The sequence below is a fragment of the Cherax quadricarinatus genome, chromosome 60 (genome assembly GCF_038502225.1).
Source record: "Cherax quadricarinatus isolate ZL_2023a chromosome 60, ASM3850222v1, whole genome shotgun sequence".
In the NCBI taxonomy this organism is placed as follows: domain Eukaryota; kingdom Metazoa; phylum Arthropoda; class Malacostraca; order Decapoda; family Parastacidae; genus Cherax; species Cherax quadricarinatus.
In genome coordinates this window covers 1,404,066-1,429,172 of record NC_091351.1, presented here as the reverse complement: position 1 = coordinate 1,429,172, position 25,107 = coordinate 1,404,066, and the positions used below count along the sequence as shown (strand labels likewise).

The 25,107-nt window shown below is 39.2% G+C and overlaps 1 protein-coding gene across 3 annotated transcripts; it reads right to left on the bottom strand.

Moving 5' to 3' along the window:
* Positions 1-975: 975 nt before the first annotated feature.
* Positions 976-11,267, bottom strand: Arpc5 (Actin-related protein 2/3 complex, subunit 5). Of its 3 annotated transcripts, none has more exons than XM_053784560.2 (4): positions 11,213-11,267; positions 8,461-8,607; positions 5,680-5,783; positions 976-3,090 (listed from the first exon to the last, which is right to left on the bottom strand). In XM_053784560.2, the coding sequence occupies exons 1-4, from the start codon at positions 11,259-11,261 to the stop codon at positions 2,878-2,880; spliced, it is 513 nt and encodes a 170-aa protein (XP_053640535.2). In that variant the 5' UTR covers positions 11,262-11,267; the 3' UTR covers positions 976-2,877. The 3 variants fall into 3 exon arrangements, with proteins under 3 accessions (XP_053640535.2, XP_069953963.1, XP_069953964.1); XM_070097862.1 differs by lacking the exon at positions 11,213-11,267 and adding an exon at positions 9,952-10,111 and having other exon boundaries at positions 8,461-8,611; XM_070097863.1 differs by lacking the exon at positions 11,213-11,267 and adding an exon at positions 9,952-10,110.
* Positions 11,268-25,107: the final 13,840 nt, after the last annotated feature.

The following is a 25,107-nucleotide window of genomic DNA, read 5'->3' as shown; positions in this document are numbered from 1 at the left end:
ACCCATGCTTCACACCCATGTAAGTGTTGGTATCACTATACTCATACCTTCCTTGCTTCCATGGATAACATTCTTCATCTCCACAGACTCCTCAGTGCTCTGCTCACCTTTTTCCCCTCATCAATTCTATGATTCACCTGTTCTTTCATAGACCCATCTGCCGACAAGTCCACTCCCAAATACATCTGAATACATTCACTTCTTCCCTCCAATCTGATACTTAATCCTTTATTACCTAAATTTTTTATCCTCATCACCTTGCTCTCTCCTATGCTCACTTTTAATTTCCTTTTATTACATACCCTTCCAAACTTATTCACCAACCTTTGCAAATTCTCTTCAGAATCTACCAAAAGCACAGTGTCATCTGCAAAAAAGCAACCGTGACATCTCCCACTTTGTGTTAGAATCTTTCTCTCCTAATCCCACACCTCCTGCCATCACTTCTACAATAAACTATTACTTAATCTAACATCTGGCTATAATAGGAATTTTCATGAAGTCAAAATAATGCTTAATCATAAGACAAATATTTTCATGAAATAGACCATGTATAAAATCACTTCCAGCATTATTATTATTATTATTATTATTATTCAAAACTAAGTGCTAAACTTACAAAAGTCATACAGTGCTGCAACTTCCAGAGATACCCCAGGTTCTCTATACATATGCTGCTATGTATGATAATCTATGTAACTGTATCTGTGTATACCTGAATAAACTGACTGACTTACTTAACAGACAAGCAAACCTTACTAAACAATTCGCTTGGTGTATACAGATAAATCACATTTAATTCGTCTAAATAAAAGTTTACATCTGTTGCCAGTCACTGACTTTATTATCCCAAGAACACTTGTCAACATAAATACAGTACGTATATCACTTACCAAGTTATACACCATTTTATAAATGGCAAACCACTAAACCATCCTAAATATTAAAGAACCACAAGGAAAAAATAAAATGAAGTTGTACAATAAAATGTATTTTATGAAAGGTAACAGTTCATACAATCAGTAAACAAAAATATTCAAGGAAAACATTAACTGACATCCTGACCAAGTGTCAACACACTTCAGTTTGTTCAGCGCTTATGGAAAAATCATAGTAGTGCATACTGGAAACTTGAACAAGTACGTATTTTCTATATTAAATGTATACCTTGCAGAGAGAGATCAATATACTTTATGTATATGTAAAGAGATGAAAGCAATGTCCTAAAATGTTACATGCTAACAAAACACCATGTATCATATGAAATCCATCTGAAAGACATACTGCTATGCAAATTTTCTTAGGCCTACAGAAAACAGCTCAGCACAGATTTGCTCTGCAGGAACTACAAGCACACAGAAACTGTCTTCTTGAAAGATAATACTAACTTGGGAGCAAGAGGCTAGTAACTCCTCCTGTATAAATTACTAAATGTAAAAAGAAGATAAACTTAAGAGTTTCTTGATGAGAGATGGCCGGTATGTTGAAAAAAAAATACTAACTGCAGCAATATATGAAATATGGCAAATAATGATGAAAGCAGACACCTACTGTAATTTTCTACTAAAATTTCCTGGGGTTGAGCTCCAGTCCTTTATCTTGCCTTTTAACTCTCAACAGTCACTAAATAGCTGTCATAATGTAGCATATGTATTCTTGAGCCCCTGTACGGAGTCTACATCCCTATATCAAGAAATGTCAAACATTCTCTAGTATACATGGTGTTTTATTAACATTCATCTGCAGCTGGACAGCACTGCATGTTACATTCAGGTTTTCTTCAAAATGAATAACAAATTTTCCAATACTGTAGTGTACTGGGAAAATAAATAAAGTTCCACTGGCACCCTAAAATCAGCATTAAGCAGCACAACTTTATAACATTGTGCCATGTATGAAAATTTAGTTACAATACTAGATTCTTTTTAACAGAATTAGTTCATCTTGATATATATACATGCACAAAGATAATATCATTATTTAAGTCTTGGAGAAGTCAGCTATTACTTAAATAATGGTATTATTATTATTATTCATAATGTTAAAACATTAAATCTACAAATGCCAGTTTTACTATAGCATAATCATTTTTAGTACAATACTTCAGTTTTCATTTCCATTTTTACTTTATGACTATAAGTCATTTCTGCACACTTAAAATCAAATCTAATAATTATTTAGTGTACCACAAAAACCTCACTGTTTTTCTTCCTAAAGTACAAATTTTAATAGTTTTGGGAATAAAATAAATTTTAAAGTTTTATAAATAAAGTATTTAAATTTGTATTACGTATTCATATTAGATTAAACAATCAATTTTTTTACTTGAAGAAATATATATATAAACAGTGCAACATAATTTTTCTGTCTGAAAGACAAGATGAACATAAAACAGTACTACACAATAGTTTTGCAATTCTTGATTTCCATTGATAATATAAATTTTCTTAACCTATGCTTAATGCTTTCCTTTTATTAATACAAAGGAAAATTAAGGGAAGGAATTCTGCAGACAACTTCAGTCCATTTATTCAACATGTACCAGTTTGCAATCCCTCTAAAAAATAAAAACCAAAAAGAAAAAGAAATGTTCCACTACATATTTTCTCAATTGGTATCTTTGGTACATAAACTATATTTGTTTTCTTAAAACTTCAAGTGCCAATTAATACACAAGGCAATCCCCTGGAAAATTATTTCTGAATTTTTTTAATTTTAATTAACAGTAAATGCAAGAAAACTAATAAGGATTTATATAAAAATCTTCAAAATAAGGATTATATATGACCGATTTACTATATTTAGATTGTCCTATATATGTAAAACGTAAAATATTCATTCTTATATAAATAACATATATTAGAAAACAAGTTTTCCTCAGACTCTTTTCCGGTCAGTAAGAACCCTAACAATGCACCCCACACCTCCAGCATTGTATACTTTTTCATGCCAAATGAGAAGAATGGCCGAGGAACCTTCTGAAGGCCTTTCAAACCCACGATATATATATTTCATTAAAACATCCAATTGTGTCTTGTCAAGTGATGAGATGATCTGATCCATTTGAGACTTGTTCACAGACAGCAGGACCTGAGAACAAAGAAATTTAAAATAAACAAACATGTAATAATGGAGGGAAAACACTAAAGGTCCAACAATAGATTCACAGGAGGATACCAGTGAACTTCAGTAATATTTGGACAATCCTAATGTCATGGTCCCAAAAACTGGCAGATGCAGTTCAATGTGATGAAGTGCAAAATCTAAATACATGGGAATGATAATAACCCTGGCACCTGGCACTTACAAACTAAATAATTTAGAACTTAATCATACAGAATGTGAAAAAAAAATTGGGAGTCATGGTAAGCAGAGCTTACTATGACTCGTAATTTCATAATGCCCACCTAGGAAAGTTTCACATAGGCCTCGCTAAGGGGCTGGCTCTGAAATAAGCCCATGTGACTAGCCCATAGCCTCACTCTGATGATGGCTACCCTTTGGACACCTCATTCCTCTCAGACTTGGCCCTGGGTTCACCCTTCTCATTGTCTGCCTAAAAGAACCCACTGCCAATAAACCAGTCTAGTCTACATGAGTTTATATTATCCTGCATTGCTCCTATGCCTGAAATCATAGAACCAGTTTAAGAATATTTAAGAAATCCCAGTTAACTTAAGAACACTAAATTAAGTATTAATACACACTTAAAATTGTACTATTGTTAATTGTACTAATTGTAATATTTTTTTTTTGTCTGCAACCCACCTACTATAAATTTTATTAATCGTAAAATTTTTGCTACCCTTCTTTTTGTATTGAAGACACTGCAAGACTCCAGGTGGACATCAACCAAATCTTCAACTGGGCCTCAGAACACAGGGATGCCAAGCCCATAATGACACTCTTCAGGTCACTTGCTCTATCTAGGCTGGAATATTGCTGCACACTAACAGCACCTTTCAAGGCAGGTGAAACTGCTGACCTAGAAAATGTACAGAGAACCTTCGCAGCACACATGACTGTCATAAAACACCTCAATTACTGGGAACGCTTGAAGTTCCTCAACTTGTACTCCCTAGAACATAGGCGTGAGAGATACACAATTATATACACTTGGAAAATCCTAGAGGGATTAGTACCAAACCTGCACATGAAAATCACTCCCTATGAAAGCAAAAGACTAGGCAGACAGTGCAACATCCCCCCAGTGACAAGCAGGGGTGCCACTAGCACAATAAGAGACACCACAATAAGTGTCAGGGTTCCAAGACTGTTTGGTTGTCTCCCAGCATACATAAGGGGGATTACCAATAGGCCCCTGGCTGTCTTCAAGCAGGCACTGGACAGGCACCTAAAGTCAGTACCTGACCAGCCTGGCTGTGGTTCGTACACCAGGTTGCATGAGGCCAACAGTAACAGCCTCATTGATAAGGCCCTGATTCACCATGAGGCCTGGTCACAGACCGAGCCACGGGGGCACTGGCCCTTGAAACTCCCAGGTATACTCCAGGTATAACCTGTGTTTAGTTTTAGTTTTAGTCTTCCCAAAATACTCATGCATGCTAGTGGCTTTCTTTGTGATTAACAATATTTTATTATATGTAAACTACACATTGTATAGTATGCAAAGTAATAAATTCTTGAATTTGAATTTTTGAAATATGAACTTGCCAGTTACCTCTACACATGGCCATAACTTACCCTTTGCCAATTTGAATTGCCAATTTAAAAAAAAAAAAATGACAATTTCCACCATTTTGAGGCCTATTTCAAACCTCATGCACGTTGATAAATTAGACACATGTGCAACTCTTGGGTGTCGGTTCTCTGAACCATTCATCTACAAACCTCATCCAGTCATAAACTAACCAAAATCTTTCGCATTCCACTAATATGTCATTCATCTTGTCTACTAACACCAAGAAACAGCCAATAAAGCTCCTCCCCCCCCCCAAAAAAAAAAAAAATAAATGTATCCATTGAAACAATGAAAAAAATCCATTAAAAAGAAATTTAATGAAACAGAAGAAAGTTATCAATTAATCAATTTTGATTTTAATTGTCATAATCTGGTATAGTATTGCACACCAATGTGTTAAATTTTTACACTAGTGCTACGAAAATTATTTACTACAGAAATGAATAGGCATAGGAACTTGTTGTCAGCTCCACACATCACATTTCTTCTTCAAGACAAGGCAAGCAACATTTATTTTGATTGAAATAACCAAAGGTGGCTACACTACAACAAGCGTTACATATTATCCAGCATTCGTAATAGAATGTTAGATAGGGCATTTACTGTATATGGATCTAGTACAGAGTCTGTACCTGGAGAAACATACAAGTTCTCTACAGTATCATACAGTCAAAATGATAAAAGTCCAAAGATATGCAAAAAAAAAAAAAAAAATGGATACACATGACTTACAATTAAAGACTGAAAGCACTCAAGTTCATACAAAAATATGACAAAACAAGTGATGCATAAACTGCAAATGCTGGTGACAAGTGGTGAAAAAGACAATTGCAGAAATGAACTTTGATATTTTTTGTCCATGGATGTGCTGCTTCAGTCAATGACTGAAGAAGCATGTCCACAGGTGAAACATCTTAATGAAGTTCCTTCCTGCAATTGCATCTTTTTATACCAACTAGTAATACTGCTTAGCTCACCTTCAAGACCAAATTCAATGCCATATCCTTGGCTTGTTCATTTTTTCCCTTGGATGCCACTGGAGCATTTGCTAGTAAAAGTTTGAGAGCATCTGCATGGTTACCTGGAAATAAGTGTATTTTATTATCATTTTTATCATAAATTTGTCTTAGCATACATATTAAAGAAAATGGTAAACAAAAAGATATATACAGTATATATAGAAACGAGGAATGTTACGAAAATAAGTAGAGAATAGGAATGACTGAATGAATGATTGGAGATCAGAGTGCAGCACTGTATGACCCATCGGGGTTAAGTACTTATTTAATGGAGGTGAGGTTGCAAGAAAGTATGAAGTAGATTTAATTTGACATTTGGGAGAGGATGTGTAAGCAGATTTATTAAAAATGAAGTGAATCAGAATAAATGAGGAAAAGAAATTAAGTGTTAAAGAACCTGTAGAAATAAGTTTGTCAATGGATGGAAAAAAGTTACTGTATCATATGTAGTGTGCTGCTTAAGCTATTGAAAGGGTGTTAAGTTTTGGCCTTTTGAAGTGAATGAAAATGTGCTATGATTAGGATTATAAAACTACATTGAAAGCGAGAATGATGTCAGATCTATGATGTGACCTGATATTAGTTCATGAGCTGTGTGATATGACCAGACCTCACCTAAACTACTGAGTCTAGTCTATAAGCTGGTACAGTAGTTTCTTTGCTATTTTCCACTTATGGTTACTATATTCACATCTGTGTTGGTAATCACCTCTGTCTAGAGAACCACATAACAGAGTGGTTCGCATGCTTCACTACAAAAACAGAACTATCAGTGTGTAATTATATAATGAAGACCAATGTCAGGTGATTTTCCCTGGCGATTGCAATAATCTAACCTAAAATGTGATGTGACAGAGTGATCATTTGGTCATTAGTAATAACCTCAGTACAAAGAAGAGTGCCTAGTGGCCAGTAGCATGCAATGCTTAGTAAGTAAGCTTTACTCAGGTTAAAATTACACAGTACAATGTTTTTTTTTGTATAGTGATGTTTTATAGCATACAAGGTTTCATTACACAGGTGATTACAAGTATACAGCAGAGATAAGGCATGAAGATTTAACCTAGGATAAAGCTGCAAAGCCAAACAGTGATATATTTCTATTGGGTTCCTTCATTTTTTATTTTGTTTTGGTACATAAGTTTGTTGTTTTTGTTTAAAAAATACTAATACAATACACACAGTAATACAAAATACAACAACTTAATTTTCAAGGCATAAGAAGTGCCAATAATTTAGATCAAAATTAAAATGTATGTTAGTAACAAAAAAAAAAATCTTGATTTTCTGCAATATCACTAATTAGACATTCCTTAGCTGAAGCCCTAAAATGATTTATGTATATTATTACTGAATAAGACACAACTGTAGCTTGCAGAATACTCAAGGTATGAACCTGCCCAGGTGGGACCCAGTTTGGGTGGGGGTCTGGGTGCTGGAATGGGAGTGAATACTCTATGTGACAGCTAATTGTGGTCAAGGGAGGTAGTGACACCCTGAAAGTTTGCAGACCTGCTGTAGTGTTCCTCCTTTCTAATGTTCTTAATTGGGTAACACATCCTAGTCATTTATAGCAGTATATACAAAAGGTACAGCATTTAATTCCTGGTTGCATGCAGGCATGAAGGATTTCCTTTAAATGTTACAGTGAGGAGGTTGGAGGCTGTGGAAATGTAGTCTTTAAGATCAATGTGACATATATATTAAGCAGAAAATAAGGAATGAAAAAATTAGATGGTGTGGTGATATGTAAAGAATAATTCAAATTGTGAAAAGAACTTCAGAAATACCAGCTAGCTGGATGGAGGCTTTTTTTAGATGGGAAGTGCAAGGAATGTACTTTGGAAGTGAGATGGAAATGCTATGACTGAGCCAGCTAACACCGGACTGCTATGTCTGTCCTTCTAGAAAGACAGCAAGAGAATTTAGCATAATTTTTATGTATACAGAGAATTTAGCATAATTTTTATGTATACACATAGGGTACTGGGTGAAGGAGGAGCTCTCTGTGAGCCAGAGCTTTCATTTGGTTAGTCGATTTAATTTCTCAAACAGTATGTATTTGTAGTGTAATCATACTTAATAAATAAGCTATCATGGAGTAAATGAATACAGGCTCTCCTCATATAATGATAGAGTTCCGTTCCTAAGACCACGTCGTTAAACAAATTCGTCGCTAAGTGAGGAGCATACTATACATAATGGTAATAGGTTTCTGTCAACCATCTCTGATATTGTTTTAATGTCACCTTTGCACCATTTATAAAATTTCTGGTATATTTTTAAATGTTTATACAGTAGTGTACTGTATATTGAAATAAACAGAATAGAGGAAATCAGCTCTAACATAAATTATTTAGGTACAAATACTGGTCAGAGAGCCTGTCGTAAGTTTGAGGTGTCGTTAAACGAATACTGTACATCACTAAGTGAGGAGAGGCTGCATTTCTCTAGCGCTGAAGGCTGATGAAATTACAGGTCCAATTTTTTTTTTTTTTCAACAAGTCGGCCGTCTCCCACCGAGGCTTGAAATGAGTTGCCTTGCATGGTTCGTTACCTACTTGTCTGTAAGTTAAGAGATACACTGACCTCCCTCTCATTACCAACCACTTTTTACTTCATTCCATCTCTCCCTTCCTATGAGAGTACTAAACAGGTGTAATTAAGTTTTGTTTCATGTGTAAAAGATGAGAGATTAAAAACTACACATTAGAACACTAAAATAAAGAAAATTCTTACCAGCATTCATTAATGAAACAATGGTAGCTTCGTCAACACCAATTGGCGGACTTTGAGGCTCTCCATCATCATCCTTGTAGTTATCTTCATTGTACTGATCCACATCGATGTTCCGGAATTCTGAGCTAAAGGTGTTCTTTGCCATTGCTTTCTAGGTGGAAAAGGAAGCTGTTAATGTGAGTTTTAAAGACAAAATAATCAACTGCAAAGTCTACCACACTCCACGCACAATGAAATTTTGATCAATATTTATATGCCATAATATTATAGGTGCCCGGGCATAAAACAATTCTCATATACTGTCACAACTACTAGACCATCATGACAAAATTATAGAGGACCTGAAGAAAAACCAAAACACAGATATAGTCGACACAGATAATGCTAAGACATTTGACAACAGAGATCATGGCGCTATAGCCCACAAATTAAGGTCAACCGACAGCATAACAGGAAAAGTAGTTAAGTGAATATTCAATTTACTAACAAATAAAACACGAAGAGCAGTAGGAAACAAAGTAAGCAAAATCTAGCATTAACAAAACCCAAAATTATCACTATTCTTATTATAATCAAGGGGGAGCATTAAACCTGTAGGATTATACAGCACCTGTGGGAGGACGTGGAAGGTATTCAGGTTTAATTCTGGGAACTGGAGCACAGATTCAATTCCCTAGATCAGTATCACAAAGCACAGAAACAAGTTACCTCCAAAGAATTACTAAGTATGTAAGTAAGTAAGTAAGTTTATTCAGGTATACACAAATACAGTTACATAGAATTATCATACATAGCAACATATGTGTAGAGAACCTGGGATAACCCAAAAAAGTCAGACAGTGACTTATTTCCATTGGGGTCCTTTAAGTTTACTATGTAAGTTTATTTAGGTACAGGTACATAAGTACAATTATCATACATAGTATTATTATTATTATTATAAAGGGAAGCACTAAACCTGACTCTTTTTGGGTTATCCTGGGTTTTTTACACATATGTAAGTGTATATATGTATACCTGAATAAACTTACTATACAGTGCTGGGGGAATCAGGATTAACAAAGGGAATTGGAGCACAGATCCAGTTCCCCAGATCAAGAGCCATAGTTACATACATGTAAATTACCCAAGATAACACCTCAAAAAACTCAAAGTCAAAGAGTCAAGTGATGTAACTGGAGTGTTTTTCTTGTAATATATTGTTTGTGAGGACCAGGACACCATCACCTCTATCATTCTATAATTCTACCTATTCATAATTTTTGGGAAAGCGCTAAACTCACAGGGGTCACAGCGCCTGGGGGGGGGGGGGCTGGGTCGCATTCAACTTCAATCTAAGGAAACTGGAGGGGAATTGCAGTTCCTTGGATCAAGAGCCTCTCACCAGCAGTCACAACCATCACTTCTACATTAAAATAAAGTTACAAAAACTACGACAGTAGAAGAGTTAATAAGTGTTGGTGGTAATAAGGTGCTGCCACCTTCACCTACCTCTTAATATAGTGAGGCAGCACTACACCGGGTGTAATAACACACTATCACGATGATAAAGGTGTAAATAAGTATTGTAGAGTGAGTGAGAGTGAGTCAGATAAGAGAGGAGGATGTTCTCACTCAATACCATCAACAACACTAACAATATTACTGTTATTTACTCATCTCTCAACTATTACCAATTAAAAAAACGGAAATTATTAGCATTTCGCTAATCAAATATAAACAATCAATTATTACTATATAGCTAAATAATGTTAAGTATTTCCTGTACAATAAAGGAGGGGCCCAGTAGCTACAACACTCCTTCAGTTCTAATATTCTCATCTTAAAATATACTGTTATTAGCAAATGTATTAGTAAATATGTATTTCCTGCAGGTTATATTATATTTTCCTCCTCTTAATGAAATTATAACAAGTTTTATAGAGGTTAAAACATTATCTCTCAGAGCGTTCGTGAAGCTGTCTTGGTAATCCGAATTGATGACGTCACAACTGTCAGTCTGGATTTTTATAATTTATAATTTTATTACTCATTACTTTATTTTAAATCTTCATATGCATTAATTGTAAGCTATTATGCCTTAAATATAATTAGGTATCCTCAGGAGGTACTTAAGTGGTCACCTGAGTCAAACTATATTACACTTAGTAATGATGTATTACCAGTCTACAAAAACACCCTAAATCTGTCTATTGTAAATAACTCATAATTATATAAAACTATTTTGTAATATTTTCTAATTGAATTCATACTCATTAATAGTTTTATTTTGTACCCCATACCATCATCCTGCCTCTCTCTCTCTCTCTCCTCAAGGAAGGTTCCTTGATGTTGGTGAGGGGCTCTTGATTTAGGGAATTGGATCTGTGCTCCAGTTCCCCGAATTAAGCCTGAATGCCTTCCACATCACCCCCCCAGGCGCTGTATAATCCTCCGGGTTTAGCGCTTCCCCCTTGATTATAATCTCTCTCTCTCTCTCTCTCTCTCTCTCTCTCTCTCTCTCTCGTGGATGACAGAGGACGAGTTAAAATTACGGTGTTTTTTTTTCAGTGTTTACAGATACACCTGAGTGCAGGTAATATAACAAACAGTTTAGTTTCCAAAGTTGAAGCCAGTTTATTGATGTGTGGTCGACTTCCCATATAGAAGTCATCGCTATGTAACACCAGTTGTACCAGTAGATGATGGAGTCATCAACATAGATAATTTGTGTGAGACCCATCATGCAAATGGATCCTGCAGACTGTCTCACCCTGTTGAGGAGGACGTGTCCACATCATTTCTTGAATCATCATAGGCATCAACAGTCCCAGCTGTACCCGTGGAAAATTATTTACCTGGATGTAACTCATAAGGTACATACCAGTAAATGGTAACAAATTATTATTTATCAAAGTTACATAGACAAGTAGGAATTTTGGGACACCTAGGTCACAAAAAACACGTCCCCCTTCGATACCTACCATAATCTATCTCTCCACAAGTTACTCTAGACCTATATTAATTGCAAATGAAATATATATCACCAGGAATTCTGGTAAACATTATTATAATTTTGTGGGCTGTATATTAAAATTAATAAATGATTACATATACACATTTATATAACAGAAGGAGAATTTATAATCATAACACTCACCAATTTGTCTGGAGATTACTGTGTATCATACTCAAAATCCTCCCTGTCTACATTTATGAAAAATTTACTGGCCAGAACTAAACATAAACATAGACATCTTATCTGAGGTTCCTGGAGCTGTCCTGTCCATCTGCTTAATGCTCAAGTTATGCAGGACTGCACATCCAACAATTTCGGCTCCTATTTGAGAGGTTTTAAGCCCAATATAATCCCTAGAGCGACGAAAATTATACACCTCACATTAATGTGTTTGTATCACATTCAAAAACAATGGCGAGTCTGGTTCGAACAATGCTTCTCCCCGTCGCTGGTTCCAATTTTCATTTACAAATTAATTTTTATTAAATACAATGTATTACACTAATTTTCATAAAAAATATGCTGGATTTTTTCGGAAAATACATTATTTTCCACAGTACCAACATTCTTCCTGGGATCATCACAGGCAGCATCAATGTTCCCGGAGGATCAAACATGACTGGAACTCTACCTAGTATAGCATTTAGTTAACTTTCCCTCAACACTAAAATTACTCTTTATTTAGAACTTGACCTGTTAGGCCAAGGTTTAGTCCAGGCCCCGTGGCCTGGTGGCTAAAGCTTTCGCTTCACACGGCGAGGGGTCAGGGTTCGATTCCAAGCGAGGGTAAAAAAAATAGGAGTGTTTCCTTACAGCAGTTGTCTATATTCCAGTAAAATGGGCACCTGGGTGTTAGTGGACTGGTGTGGGTTGCGTCCTGGGACAAAACTGGCCTAATTTGCCCGAAATGCGCAGCATAACAAGCGGCTTTCTATGTATGTTATTGATATCAGCTCCGCCTTTATCTTGTAGAGATAAAGATATTATTTATATTATTATTTTAGAGCTTGTCATCTAGGCCCAGTACTGACGTTTTTTGGTCGAAATGCAGTGCATACTATATGCTGTCTAGTTACTGTATTTATTTTGTATATACAGTGACTGGAAATAACGAATCTGAATTTTCCGGATTTTTTCTGAGTTATCCAGGGTTATTATAGTGCTCTGCGGGTTAATTATCACAACTACTACTACTACTACTAGTTTTTAAAGCCACATAAATACAAGGGTCGACAATGTAAAGCCCCAGGAAACAGGTCGACAATGTAAAGCCCCAGGAAACAGGTCGACAATGTAAAGCCCCAGGAAACAGGTCGACAATGTAAAGCCCCAGGAAACAGGTCGACAATGTAAAGCCCCAGGAAACAGGTCGACAATGTAAAGCCCCAGGAAACCCACCATTAAACATTATTCTCTGAATAAGGAGACAAGTGCGTGAGATCAAAGTGTTACTTGGTGTATTGAACACATTAACCCACCAGTGTACTCCATCCCTTCAAACGCGACGTTCAACTTTGAACTGAGAAATCGATGCCATGCACATGTTAGGGTGATGACTTGGGCACGTACAGTACGTGTGTTGCACGGAGGCATTCAAGGCCCTATACACAGTACGTGAGGACCATCGTTGAGTACACAGCGCCAGTTTGGAAACCACATCTGATTAGACCTATACAGAAACTAGAGGAACTAAACCTGACGACACTAGACGATGCAAGGATCAGAGGGGACATGATTACGACGTACTAAATGCTAAGATGAATTAACATGAAAAGCACAGTTAACTCAGAGGGTTATTAAGAAATACTCCTTTAACCTTAGCTAAGGTGATGACATGTCATAACATGTCAGGTACAGTGTCATAACATGTCAGGTACAGTGTCATAACATGTCAGGTACAGTGTCATAACAGGTCAGGTACAGTGTCATAACATGTCAGGTACAGTGTCATAACATGTCAGGTACAGTGTCGTAACATGTCAGGTACAGTGTCATAACAGGTCATGTACAGTGTCAACATGTCGGGTACAGTGTCATAACATGTCAGGTAGTGTCATAACAGGTCATGTACAGTGTCATAACATGTCAGGTACAGTGTCATAACAGGCCAGGTACAGTGTCATAGCATGTCAGGTACAGTGTCATAACATGTCAGGTACAGTGTCATGTCAGGTACAGTGTCATAACATGTCAGGTACAGTGTCATAACATGTCAGGTACAGTGTCATAACAGGCCAGATACAGTGTCATAACATGTCAGGTACAGTGTCATGTCAGGTACAGTGTCATAACATGTCATGTACAGTGTCATAACATGTCAGGTACAGTGTCATAACATGTTAGGTAAAGTATCATAACAGGTCGTCAGATACAGTGTCATAACAGGTCATCAGGTAGAGTAGGCGTAGTTAAATTTTCCGAATGAATCCACACTGATTGATGTTTTTGTGAGGCCTGTGTTGGAAGTGTGTTGCAGGGTGTTACAGGGCACTGCAAGGTGTTACAGAGCATTGCAGAGTGTTGCATTAATGGATGTTTCAGGATGTTGCAGGGGTGTTGAAGGTGTGTTGAAAGGAGAGTGTTGCATGGAGGTAGTTACACTGAGAGTGCATGAGTGTTATTGCAAGGACTTAGGGTGCGTGTTGGCCATGTGCCTGTCCTGCAAACCAGTAATTAGGGGCTGAGGTGGGTGGTAGTGGTAGTGGTAGTGATGGTGGTGGTGATGGTGGTGGTGGTTCTGGTGGTGTTGGTGGTGGTGGTGGTGATAGTGGTGGTGGTGGTGGTGATAGTGGTGGTGGTGGTGGTGATGGTAGTGGTAGTCGTGGTGGTGGTGGTGGTGGTGGTGGTGGTAGTGGTAGTGGTGGTAGTGGTAGTGGTGGTGATGGTGGTGGTGGTGGTGGTGGTGGTGGTGGTGGAACTAGTAGTTGTAATGTGTGTGTTGGTGGTGGAACTGAAGCTCTGAACACTAACACCACACTACATTTTCCACCATCCTCCCCACTACAGTGCCAACCTGCTCTCTCCTCAACCCCCCCCCCCCAGTACCTGTTGCCAACCTTCTCAGTAATTCATTACTAGCTAGCTAGCTAGCTAGTTAGCCAGCCAGCCAGCCAGCCAGCCAGCCAACCAACCAACCAACCAGCCAGCCAGCCAGCCAGCCATCCAGCCAGCCAGCCAGCCAGCCAGCCAGCCAGCCAGCCAGCCAACAAGCCAGCCAGCCAGCCAGCCAGCCAACCAACCAACCAGCCAGCCAGCCAGCCAGCCAGCCAGCCAACAAGCCAGCCAGCCAGCCAGCCAGCCAACCAACCAACCAGCCAGCCAGCCAGCCAGCCAGCCAGCCAACAAGCCAGCCAGTCAGCCAGCCCTCTCAGTGGTTGTTGTGGCACTAGTGTCTCTCACTGGAGAATTATTGCAACAACATAAGTATTACAACACAGAAATGCTGCCACACTTGCTGAAAATTTGATGTAAGTGCTTCACAGATTGATGTAAGTGCTTCACAGATTGATGTAAGTGCTTCACAGATTGATGTAAGTGCTTCACAGATCGTTCATCATTAATAATAAGAGTCTCAGTGGCTCTGGTGAATTGCTGTCCAGAAATGGTAATTGTATTGAAACGTGAAGTGATTTTTCCCGTGACTTGTTTCAAGAGTTTTGGGGCCAGGCCTGTCTTGTTGATCACCTGGTTAACCAGACTGTTGCTGTTGGCGACCCGCAGGACCATCGTATCCACCACAGTCTGGTTGATCTGCTACACCGGGCAAGTAATAATCCAGTTTGCTTTTGAATACTTCCACACGCACACATTCCAGCGGTATTTTTGATATCTACTAATAGTTAAGATGAACAGTCTTGGGCCTTGCATACTCAATGTTCTCTTACTGTGCTTGTGGTGTCCCAGCTTTTCACTGGGTCTATTTAACACTTCCTGTATATCTTTGACTCTAGTACTTTGCTGTGGTAGTGTGTAGGCTTGCTACTACGGCCTCCAGTGTCTTCCATATGCATATTTTCACTATCTCTCTCGCCTTCTCTAAGAGGAGTATATCACCAGTTCTTGGAGGTGTTGCCAGGCAATAAACTCTGTATTTTCCAACTCTGCTATTTCTCTTGCCTTAAACATAACTATTAACACTGAACACTACTTTCAGCGACTGAACACAAGTAATATTATTAGTGTCACCATTGGAATTACAGCATTTCACCTGTTATGAAAGTTCTCATTATTAACCCTGTTATTTTCTTGGCTTTTGCTTTATTGTTCTTTAAACGACAGGTCAACTGACACTGTTATACAAACGTCTTTCACAAGCACTCTTCGTTCTATAGGCGGATCCTCTTTTGCTTTACATACACTGCCCCATTTAAGTTCTTCATTCTATTCGTATCTCAGCTACTAGAATTTGTCCCCACTGAACATACATTTTATACCCCCCACTGGAAGACTTTGTTTACATCCTCTACCAATGTTACGATGTCTTTTACTGAGACAACTTACATGTTAACTTTTGTATCTTCAGCAAAGGCTGACACGAAGCTGGTTTGCGTGTTTACCTGTGTCTACTGTGAGGAGAAACAGTACAGACGCTAGTAAACTCAGTATACTTTTGCCTACTTTTCCTGTTATCTATTGACCTTATTTTATGTGAAATCAACCCATGGTTATATTTGTAAAACACCTTAGAGAAGGCTGTGTGGACCACCTCTGCACTGTGGGATACTTCCAGGTCTTTGTAACTTTGTCACAATGTTGCACTAGTTGTGACAAGATGCTCATCCTGCTCCAAACTCATGTTATGATGAGCTATACAGGTCATGCTTTTCCATAAGATTTATAATTTGGCATCACATCTCTCTCTCTCTCTCTCTCTCTCTCTCTCTCTCTCTCTCTCTCTCTCTCTCTCTCTCAAAGATTTTTATGATATGTGATGTTTGATTTAGAATACATTATTTTACAGTCAGAATACTAATCTCTTAGAATTTATTGTATACATCGCATGATTTTTTAAAGATACGTGAAATTTTTAAAAAATAATAAAATATTGCAAAAACGTTATTTATTGTAGAGTTTTGTCAAGGTACATGTGTCTCTCGTACGGAACAATTCTGTCTACTTTTGGTTGTTTTTAAGACCTCTGGTATTTTAACTAGATTTAAATTCCTCCTGCAAGGTATGCTGAGACACTTAAACGAGGTGCTGCATGTGTGGACATGTTTTCAGTTTGTTTATCGAATTCTAAAGGATTTGCACTTAAGATACATGACTGGTCAGGTGGACACAGGTGATGGATCTTCTACTCTAGTCTTGTTATTGCTGTCTTCTCACTCCTGCTTTATAATTCGCTCATTTTTTTTTTTTTGTGAGAATTACTGACGATCATTTGTCTATATCAGGCGTGTGTGTGGGACAGTGTGGGAGTATGTGAAGGACATGTGGGGGACATAGTCCCCCTACCTACCACCCCACACACTATTCAGTGATGGTCACTGTATATATATATATATATATATATATATATATATATATATATATATATATATATATATATATATATATATATATATATATATATAACAGGAGGAGGTACATAAGCAGCGGGACCATCAGTGTATATTTACACAGGTGGGACCAAGAATTGTAGCTCAACCCTTCTAAGAGCCAGAAAGACACTCAACCCCCGCTGGTTTACCGCTTCTCCGTGAATGTTATCATGCGATTCAAACATGACACACACACTACCGCATGACACGTACACTACCGCATGATTGTACTGACAGGACACTGACCTGGTGTATACACTGACCTGGTGTATACACTGACCTGGTGTATACACTGACCTGGTGTACACACTGACTTGGTATATACACTGACCTGGTGTATACAATGACCTGGTGTACACACTGATCTGGTGTGTACACTGACTTGGTGTATACGCTGACCTGGTGTATACAATGACCTGGTGTACACACTGATCTGGTGTGTAAGATAAGATTTCGTTCGGATTTTTAACCCCGGAGGGTTAGCCACCCAGGATAACCCAAGAAAGTCAGTGCGTCAGCGAGGACTGTCTAACTTATTTCCATTGAGGTCCTTAATCTTGTCCCCCAGGATGCGACCCACACCAGTCGACTAACACCCAGGTACCTATTTGCTGCTAGGTGAACAGGACAACAGGTGTAAGGAAACGTGTCGAAATGTTTCCACCCGCCGGGAATCGAACCCGGGCCCTCCGTGTGTGAAGCGGGAGCTTTAGCCACCAGGCCACCGGGCCACACTGACTTGGTGTATACACTGACCTGGTGTATACACTGACCTGGTGTATACACTGACCTGGTGTATACACTGGCCTGGTGTATACACTGACCTGGTGTATACACTGACTTGGTGTATACACTGACCTGGTGTATACACTGACCTGGTGTATACACTGACCTGGTGTGTACATTGACTTGGTGTATAAACTGACCTGGTGTGTACACTGACCTGGTGTATACACTGACCTGGTATATACACTGACCTGGTGTATATACTAATAAGTGTGTATATTTCAGTGTATGTGCACTGAGAGACCTGTATCTTTCAGAACACATAGGTGACAGTCACCTGACCACTACACAGGTGACAGTCACCTGACCACTACACAGGTGACACAATCACCTAATCATTATACAGGTGACACAGCAATCTGACCACTACACAGGTGACACAGCCACCTGACCACTACACAGGCGACGCAGTCACATAACCACCACACAGGTGACACAGTCACCTGACCACTACACAGGTGACACAATCACCTAATCATTATACAGGTGACACAGCCATCTGACCACTACACAGGTGACACAGCCACCTGACCACTACACAGGCGACACAGTCACATAACCACCACACAGGTGACACAGTCACCTGACCACTACACAGGTGACACAGTCACCTGACCACTACACAGGTGACACAGTCACCTAATCATTATACAGGTGACACAGCCATCTGACCACTACACAGGTGACACAGCCACCTGACCACTACACAGGTGCCACAGTCACCTGACCACTACACAGGTGACACAGTTACCTGACCACTACACATGTGTATTTATTCAGTCTACACAAACATTCCACGTCTGAGATTGAGTTATAGTCTGTTCTTTGTTCTATCTTGTGTTAATAGTTCTTGTCTGTTCTACGTGTTCTGCTGACTGTTCAACACGTCAGTATTTACGCCTCGTGTTATACTAAATGTTCAACAAGTCAATATTTTGTTTGTCCTTTCATTTTTTATTGTTCAGTAACATGTTCATGTTCAGAGATCATTAATTTTAAATATGTTCTATGTGGATGTTCTTCGCTTGAATGTTCCTTCTGTTGTAATGTTCTTCTCTGAATGTTCATGGGGACTGCGTTCACCTGTGTATGTAGGTTTAACTGCAGCTCTTGGGCTTCCTATGATAATGGGATCTATGAACTATGGTGTATTGGAGTAGTGTAAAGAACACTGATGAACACGAGAACAACTGGAAAAATGTAACAGGTAAAGAGTGTGTAGCAACAGTATAACAGTAAGAGTGTAACAACAGTATAACAGTAAGTGTAACAACAGTATAACAGTAAGAGTGTAACAACAGTATAACAGTAAGTGTAATAACAGTATAACAGTAAGAGTGTAACAACAGTATAACAGTAAGTGTAACAACAGTATAACAGTAAGAGTGTAACAACAGTATAACAGTAAGTGTAATAACAGTATAACAGTAAGAGTGTAACAACAGTATAACAGTAAGTGTAACAACAGTATAACAGTAAGAGTGTAACAACAGTATAACTAAGAGTGTAGCAACAGTATAACAGTAAGAGTGTAACAAGAGTATAACAGTAAGTGTAACAACAGTAGACAAGGATGTCAGCCACAGCACCGTGTCTTCCTTTGCAGATGACACCCGAATCTGCATGACAGTGTCTTCCATTGCAGACACTGCAAGGCTCCAGGCGGGCATCAACCAAATCTTTCAGTGGTCTGCAGAAAACAATATGAAGTTCAACGATGAGAAATTTAAATTACTCAGATATGGTAAACATGAGGAAATTAAATCTTCATCAGAGTACAAAACAAATTCTGGCCACAAAATAGAGCGAAACACCAACGTCAAAGACCTGGGAGTGATCATGTCGGAGGATCTCACCTTCAAGGACCATAACATTGTATCAATCGCATCTGCTAGAAAAATGACAGGATGGATAATGAGAACCTTCAAAACTAGGGATGCCAAGCCCATGATGACACTCTTCAGGTCACTTGTTCTATCTAGGCTGGAATATTGCTGCACACTAACAGCACCTTTCAAGGCAGGTGAAATTGCCGACCTAGAAAATGTACAGAGAACCTTCACGGCGCGCATAACGGAGATAAAACACCTCAATTACTGGGAGCGCTTGAGGTTCCTAAACCTGTATTCCCTGGAACGCAGGCGGGAGAGATACATGATTATATACACCTGGAAAATCCTAGAGGGACTAGTGCCGAACTTGCACACGAAAATCACTCACTACGAAAGCAAAAGACTTGGCAGACGATGCAACATCCCCCCAATGAAAAGCAGGGGTGTCACTAGCACGTTAAGAGACCATACAATAAGTGTCAGGGGCCCGAGACTGTTCAACTGCCTCCCAGCATACATAAGGGGGATTACCAACAGACCCCTGGCAGTCTTCAAGCTGGCACTGGGCAAGCACCTAAAGTCGGTTCCTGATCAGCCGGGCTGTGGCTCGTACGTTGGTTTGCGTGCAGCCAGCAGTAACAGCCTGGTTGATCAGGCTCTGATCCACCAGGAGGCCTGGTCACAGACCGGGCCGCGGGCGCGTTGACCCCCGGAACTCTCTCCAGGTAAACTCCAGGTAAACAGTATAACAGTAACGAGTGTAACAACAGTATAGCAGCAAGTGTAACAACAGTAAGTGTAACAACAGTATAACAGTAAGAGTGTAACAACAGTATAACAGTAAGAGTGTAACAACAGTATAACAGTAAGAGTGTAACAACAGTATAACAGTAAGAGTGTAACAACAGTATAACAGTAAGAGTGTAACAACAGTATAACAGTAAGAGTGTAACAACAGTAAGTGTAACAACAGTATAACAGTAACGAGTGTAACAAGAGTATAACAGTAAGTGTAACAACAGTATAACAGTAAGAGTGTAACAACAGTATAACAGTAAGAGTGTAACAACAGTATAACAGTAGGAGTGTAACAACAGTATAACAGTAAGTGTAACAACAGTATAACAGTAAGAGTGTAACAACAGTATAACAGTAAGAGTGTAACAACAGTATAACAGTAACGAGTGTAACAACAGTATAACAGTAACGAGTGTAACAACAGTATAACAGTAACGAGTGTAACAACAGTATAACAACAAGTGTAACAACAGTATAACAGTAAGTGTAACAACAGTATAACAGTAACGAGTGTAACAACAGTATAACAGTAAGAGTGTAACAACAGTATAACAGTAAGAGTGTAACAACAGTATAACAGTAAGAGTGTAACAACAGTATAACAGTAAGAGTGTAACAACAGTATAACAGTAATAGTGTAACAATAGTATAACAGTAAGAGTGTAACAACAGTATAACAGTAAGAGTGTAACAACAGTATAACAGTAAGAGTGTAACAACAGTATAACAGTAAGAGTGTAACAACAGTATAACCGTAAGAGTGTAACAATAGTATAACAGTAAGTGTAACAACAGTATAACAGTAAGAGTGTAACAACAGTATAACAGTAAGAGTGCAACAACAGTATAACAGTAAGAGTGTAACAACAGTATAACAGTAAGAGTGTAACAACAGTATAACAGTAAGAGTGTAACAAGAGTATAACAATAAGTGTAACAACAGTATAACAGTAAGAGTGTAACAACAGTATAACAGTAAGAGTGTAACAACAGTATAACAGTAAGAGTGCAACAACAGTATAACAGTAAGTGTAACAACAGTATAACAGTAAGAGTGTAACAACAGTATAACAGTAAGAGTGTAACAACAGTATAACCGTAAGAGTGCAACAACAGTATAACAGTAAGAGTGCAACAACAGTATAACAGTAAGAGTGTAACAACAGTATATAACAGAGTGCAACAACAGTATAACAGTAAGAGTGCAACAACAGTATAACAGTAAGAGTGTAACAACAGTATAACAGTAAGAGTGCAACAACAGTATAACAGTAAGAGTGTAACAACAGTATAACAGTAAGAGTGCAACAACAGTATAACAGTAAGAGTGTAACAACAGTATAACAGTAAGAGTGCAACAACAGTATAACAGGAAGAGTGTAACAACAGTATAACAGTAAGAGTGTAACAACAGTATAACAGTAAGAGTGTAACAACAGTATAACAGTAAGTGTAACAACAGATAAAGAGTGCTGGTATAAAAAGTCTGGTGTGGTGTTTGGTAACAATACTAACACTGTCACTCTTACCACGTTACTTACAAGTGTTTAATCGATCCCAATATTTTATTCTCTCTCTCTCTCTCTCTCTCTCTCTCTCTCTCTCTCTCTCTCTCTCTCTCTCTCTCTCTCTTCTTTTTTTTTTTTTTTTTTTTTTACACAGGGTTTGACAAGGTTAAGGATCCCTAGCTTTATTGACAAGCTATTTACAGGTTAAGGATTCCTAACTTTATTGGCAAGCTAAGAGCTGTTACCTACATCAGCTCATTTGAAAGCATTTTTATTGTTATGAGACATACAAGTAGGAAACAGGATGAAGTTGGAGCCATCTGTGGGCCAGCATTTTCATTTGATCAACTGACTTTATCTCGTTGACATCATTATGCTGTACGAATGTGTTCCATACTCTAGTCATCCTGGGTATGTATGATCTCAGATGGAGTGATGTTCTGGAGAAGGGTACAGCCAGAGTGAAGTTGCTGCTTTCTGCCCGTCTTGTGGCATAAAAGCTTGTTTCACGCTGTCCTCGAAGTGGATCCAAGTGTGGTATTTTGACAATATTGGCCTTGTACATAACAGTAAGGCCACCCACATCCCTCCTATGTTGAAGGCTCTGCTGAAATGACAGATCTATCCAGGATGGGTCCAGGCGAGAGATGAGACGTCTTGCTCTGTTCTCTACTCTGTCAAGCAGTCGCAGATGAGAGGGGGGGGGCAGGCAAACCAAGAAAGTGGAGCATACTCAAGGTGCGAGCGTACTTGTGCCTCGTACAGGATCTTGCAACCCCTACTGTCAAGTAGATGGGAGATACGGCGAAGTGCTCTAAGCTTCCTGGCTGCCTTGTTTGCAAGATTTACAACATGGTTCTTCATGGTTAGTTTGGAGTCAAATTTCACCCCAAGGATATCAACTTCTTCTCCAGATGCCAACACCCTCCCATTCATCCTTACTACTGCACCAGCATTACCATCATGGTGCCTAGAGACGATCATCATTGTAGTAGTAATGCTGAGGTGGTCAGTCCCTCAGTATTGTAGTAGTAATACTGAGGTGGTCAGTCCCTCAGTATTGTAGTAGTGATACTGAGGTGGTCAGTCCCTCATCAGTATTGTAGTAGTAATACTGAGATGGTCAGTCCCTCAGTATTGTAGTAGTAATACTGAGGTGGTCAGTCCCTCAGTATTGTAGTAGTGATACTGAGGTGGTCAGTCCCTCATCAGTATTGTAGTAGTAATACTGAGGTGGTCAGTACCTCAGTATTGTAGTAGTGATACTCTCTCTCTCACTCTCTCTCTCTCTCTCTCTCTCTCTCTCTCTCTCTCTCTCTCTCTCTCTCTCTCTCTCGCTCTCTCCCTCTCTCTCTCTCTCTCTCTCTCTCTCTCACTCTCTCTCTCTCTCTCTCTCTCTCTCTCTCTCTCTCTCTCTCTCTCTCTCTCTCTCTCTCTCTCTCTCTCTCTCTCTCTCTCTCTCTCTCTCTCTCTCTCACTCAGGCACATTAAATCCTCACACTAATACAATATTAAATAAACACACGTAATGGTGTGCATTGAATCACACACACACACACACACACACACACACACACACACACACACACACACACACACACACACACACACACACACACACACACACACACATATACGACCATCCTTGAGACTGCAGCACCACTGTGGAACCTACATTTTGGTAACCATGTAAAGCGGTTGGATAAGATAAGATAAGATAAGATTTCGTTCGGATTTTTAATCCCGGAGGGTTAGCCACCCAGGATAACCCAAGAAAGTCAGTGCGTCATCGAGGACTGTCTAACTTATTTCCATTGGGGTCCTTAATCTTGTCCCCCAGGATGCGACCCACACCAGTCGACTAACACCCAGGTACCTATTTGCTGCTAGGTGAACAGGACAACAGGTGTAAGGAAACGTGTCGAAATGTTTCCACCCGCCGGGAATCGAACCCGGGCCCTCCGTGTGTGAAGCGGGAGCTTTAGCCACCAGGCCACCGGGCCACAAAAGTTAAAAGGTTTGCAACTAGACTAGTCCCAGAGCTGAGGGGTATGACTTATAAGGAGAGACTAGAGGAACTAAATCTGACGACACTAGAGGACAGGAGAACCAGAGTTGACATGATTACGACGTACAAAATACTGAGAGGAATTGACAGAGCAGACAGGGAGAGTCTGAGAGGTGACTCTCAGGTACACGAGGTCACAACTGGAAGTTAATAACACAGATGAGTCACAAGGATGTTAGGAAATACTTATTTAGCCTTAGAGTGGTTAGGAAGTGGAATAATCTAGACAGCGAAGTGGTGGATGCAGAATCCATACACAGCTTTATGAATATGTATGACAGTGTTCAGGCAGCCAGAGGAGTAAAACCAGTAGCTGCCAGCAGAGGCAGGGCCAGGAGCTGAACCTCGACTCCTGAAACCACACATAAGCGGGCCAACACAATAAATACTTCATGTAAGTGCGGGTTTATCGCAGCATGAACAAGCTGAACAGTAATGAACAGTTCACCAGGGAACGTATATTTCACTTTATTGGAACACAATAGTCAGTACTTGGTGAGTAAGACACACGTACAACATCTTTACTGGTGAACTGGTCAGGCGGCTTCTTCAGTCGAAATGCAGCCGTGACTAAATACTGCAGACAGCAGAAGCCATTGGAGAGGTAATACTGAGGTGGCCAGTCCCTCAGTCTTGAAGTAGTGATACTGAGGTGGCCAGTCCCTCAGTATTAAAGAATACTGAGGTAATACTGACCACCTCAGTATTACTACTACAATACTGAGGGACTGACCATCTCAGTATTACTACTACAATACTGAGGGACTGACCACCTCAGTATTACTACTACAATACTGAGGGACTGACCACCTCAGTATCACTACTACAGTACTGAGGGACTGACCACCTCAGTATCACTACTACAATACTGAGGGACTGACCATCTCAGTATTACTACTACAATACTGAGGGACTGACCACCTCAGTATTACTACTACAATACTGAGGGACTGACCACCTCAGTATCACTACTACAGTACTGAGGGACTGACCACCTCAGTATCACTACTACAATACTGAGGGACTGACCACCTCAGCATCACTACTACAATACTGAGGGACTGACCACCTCAGCATCACTACTACAATACTGAGGGACTGACCACCTCAGCAT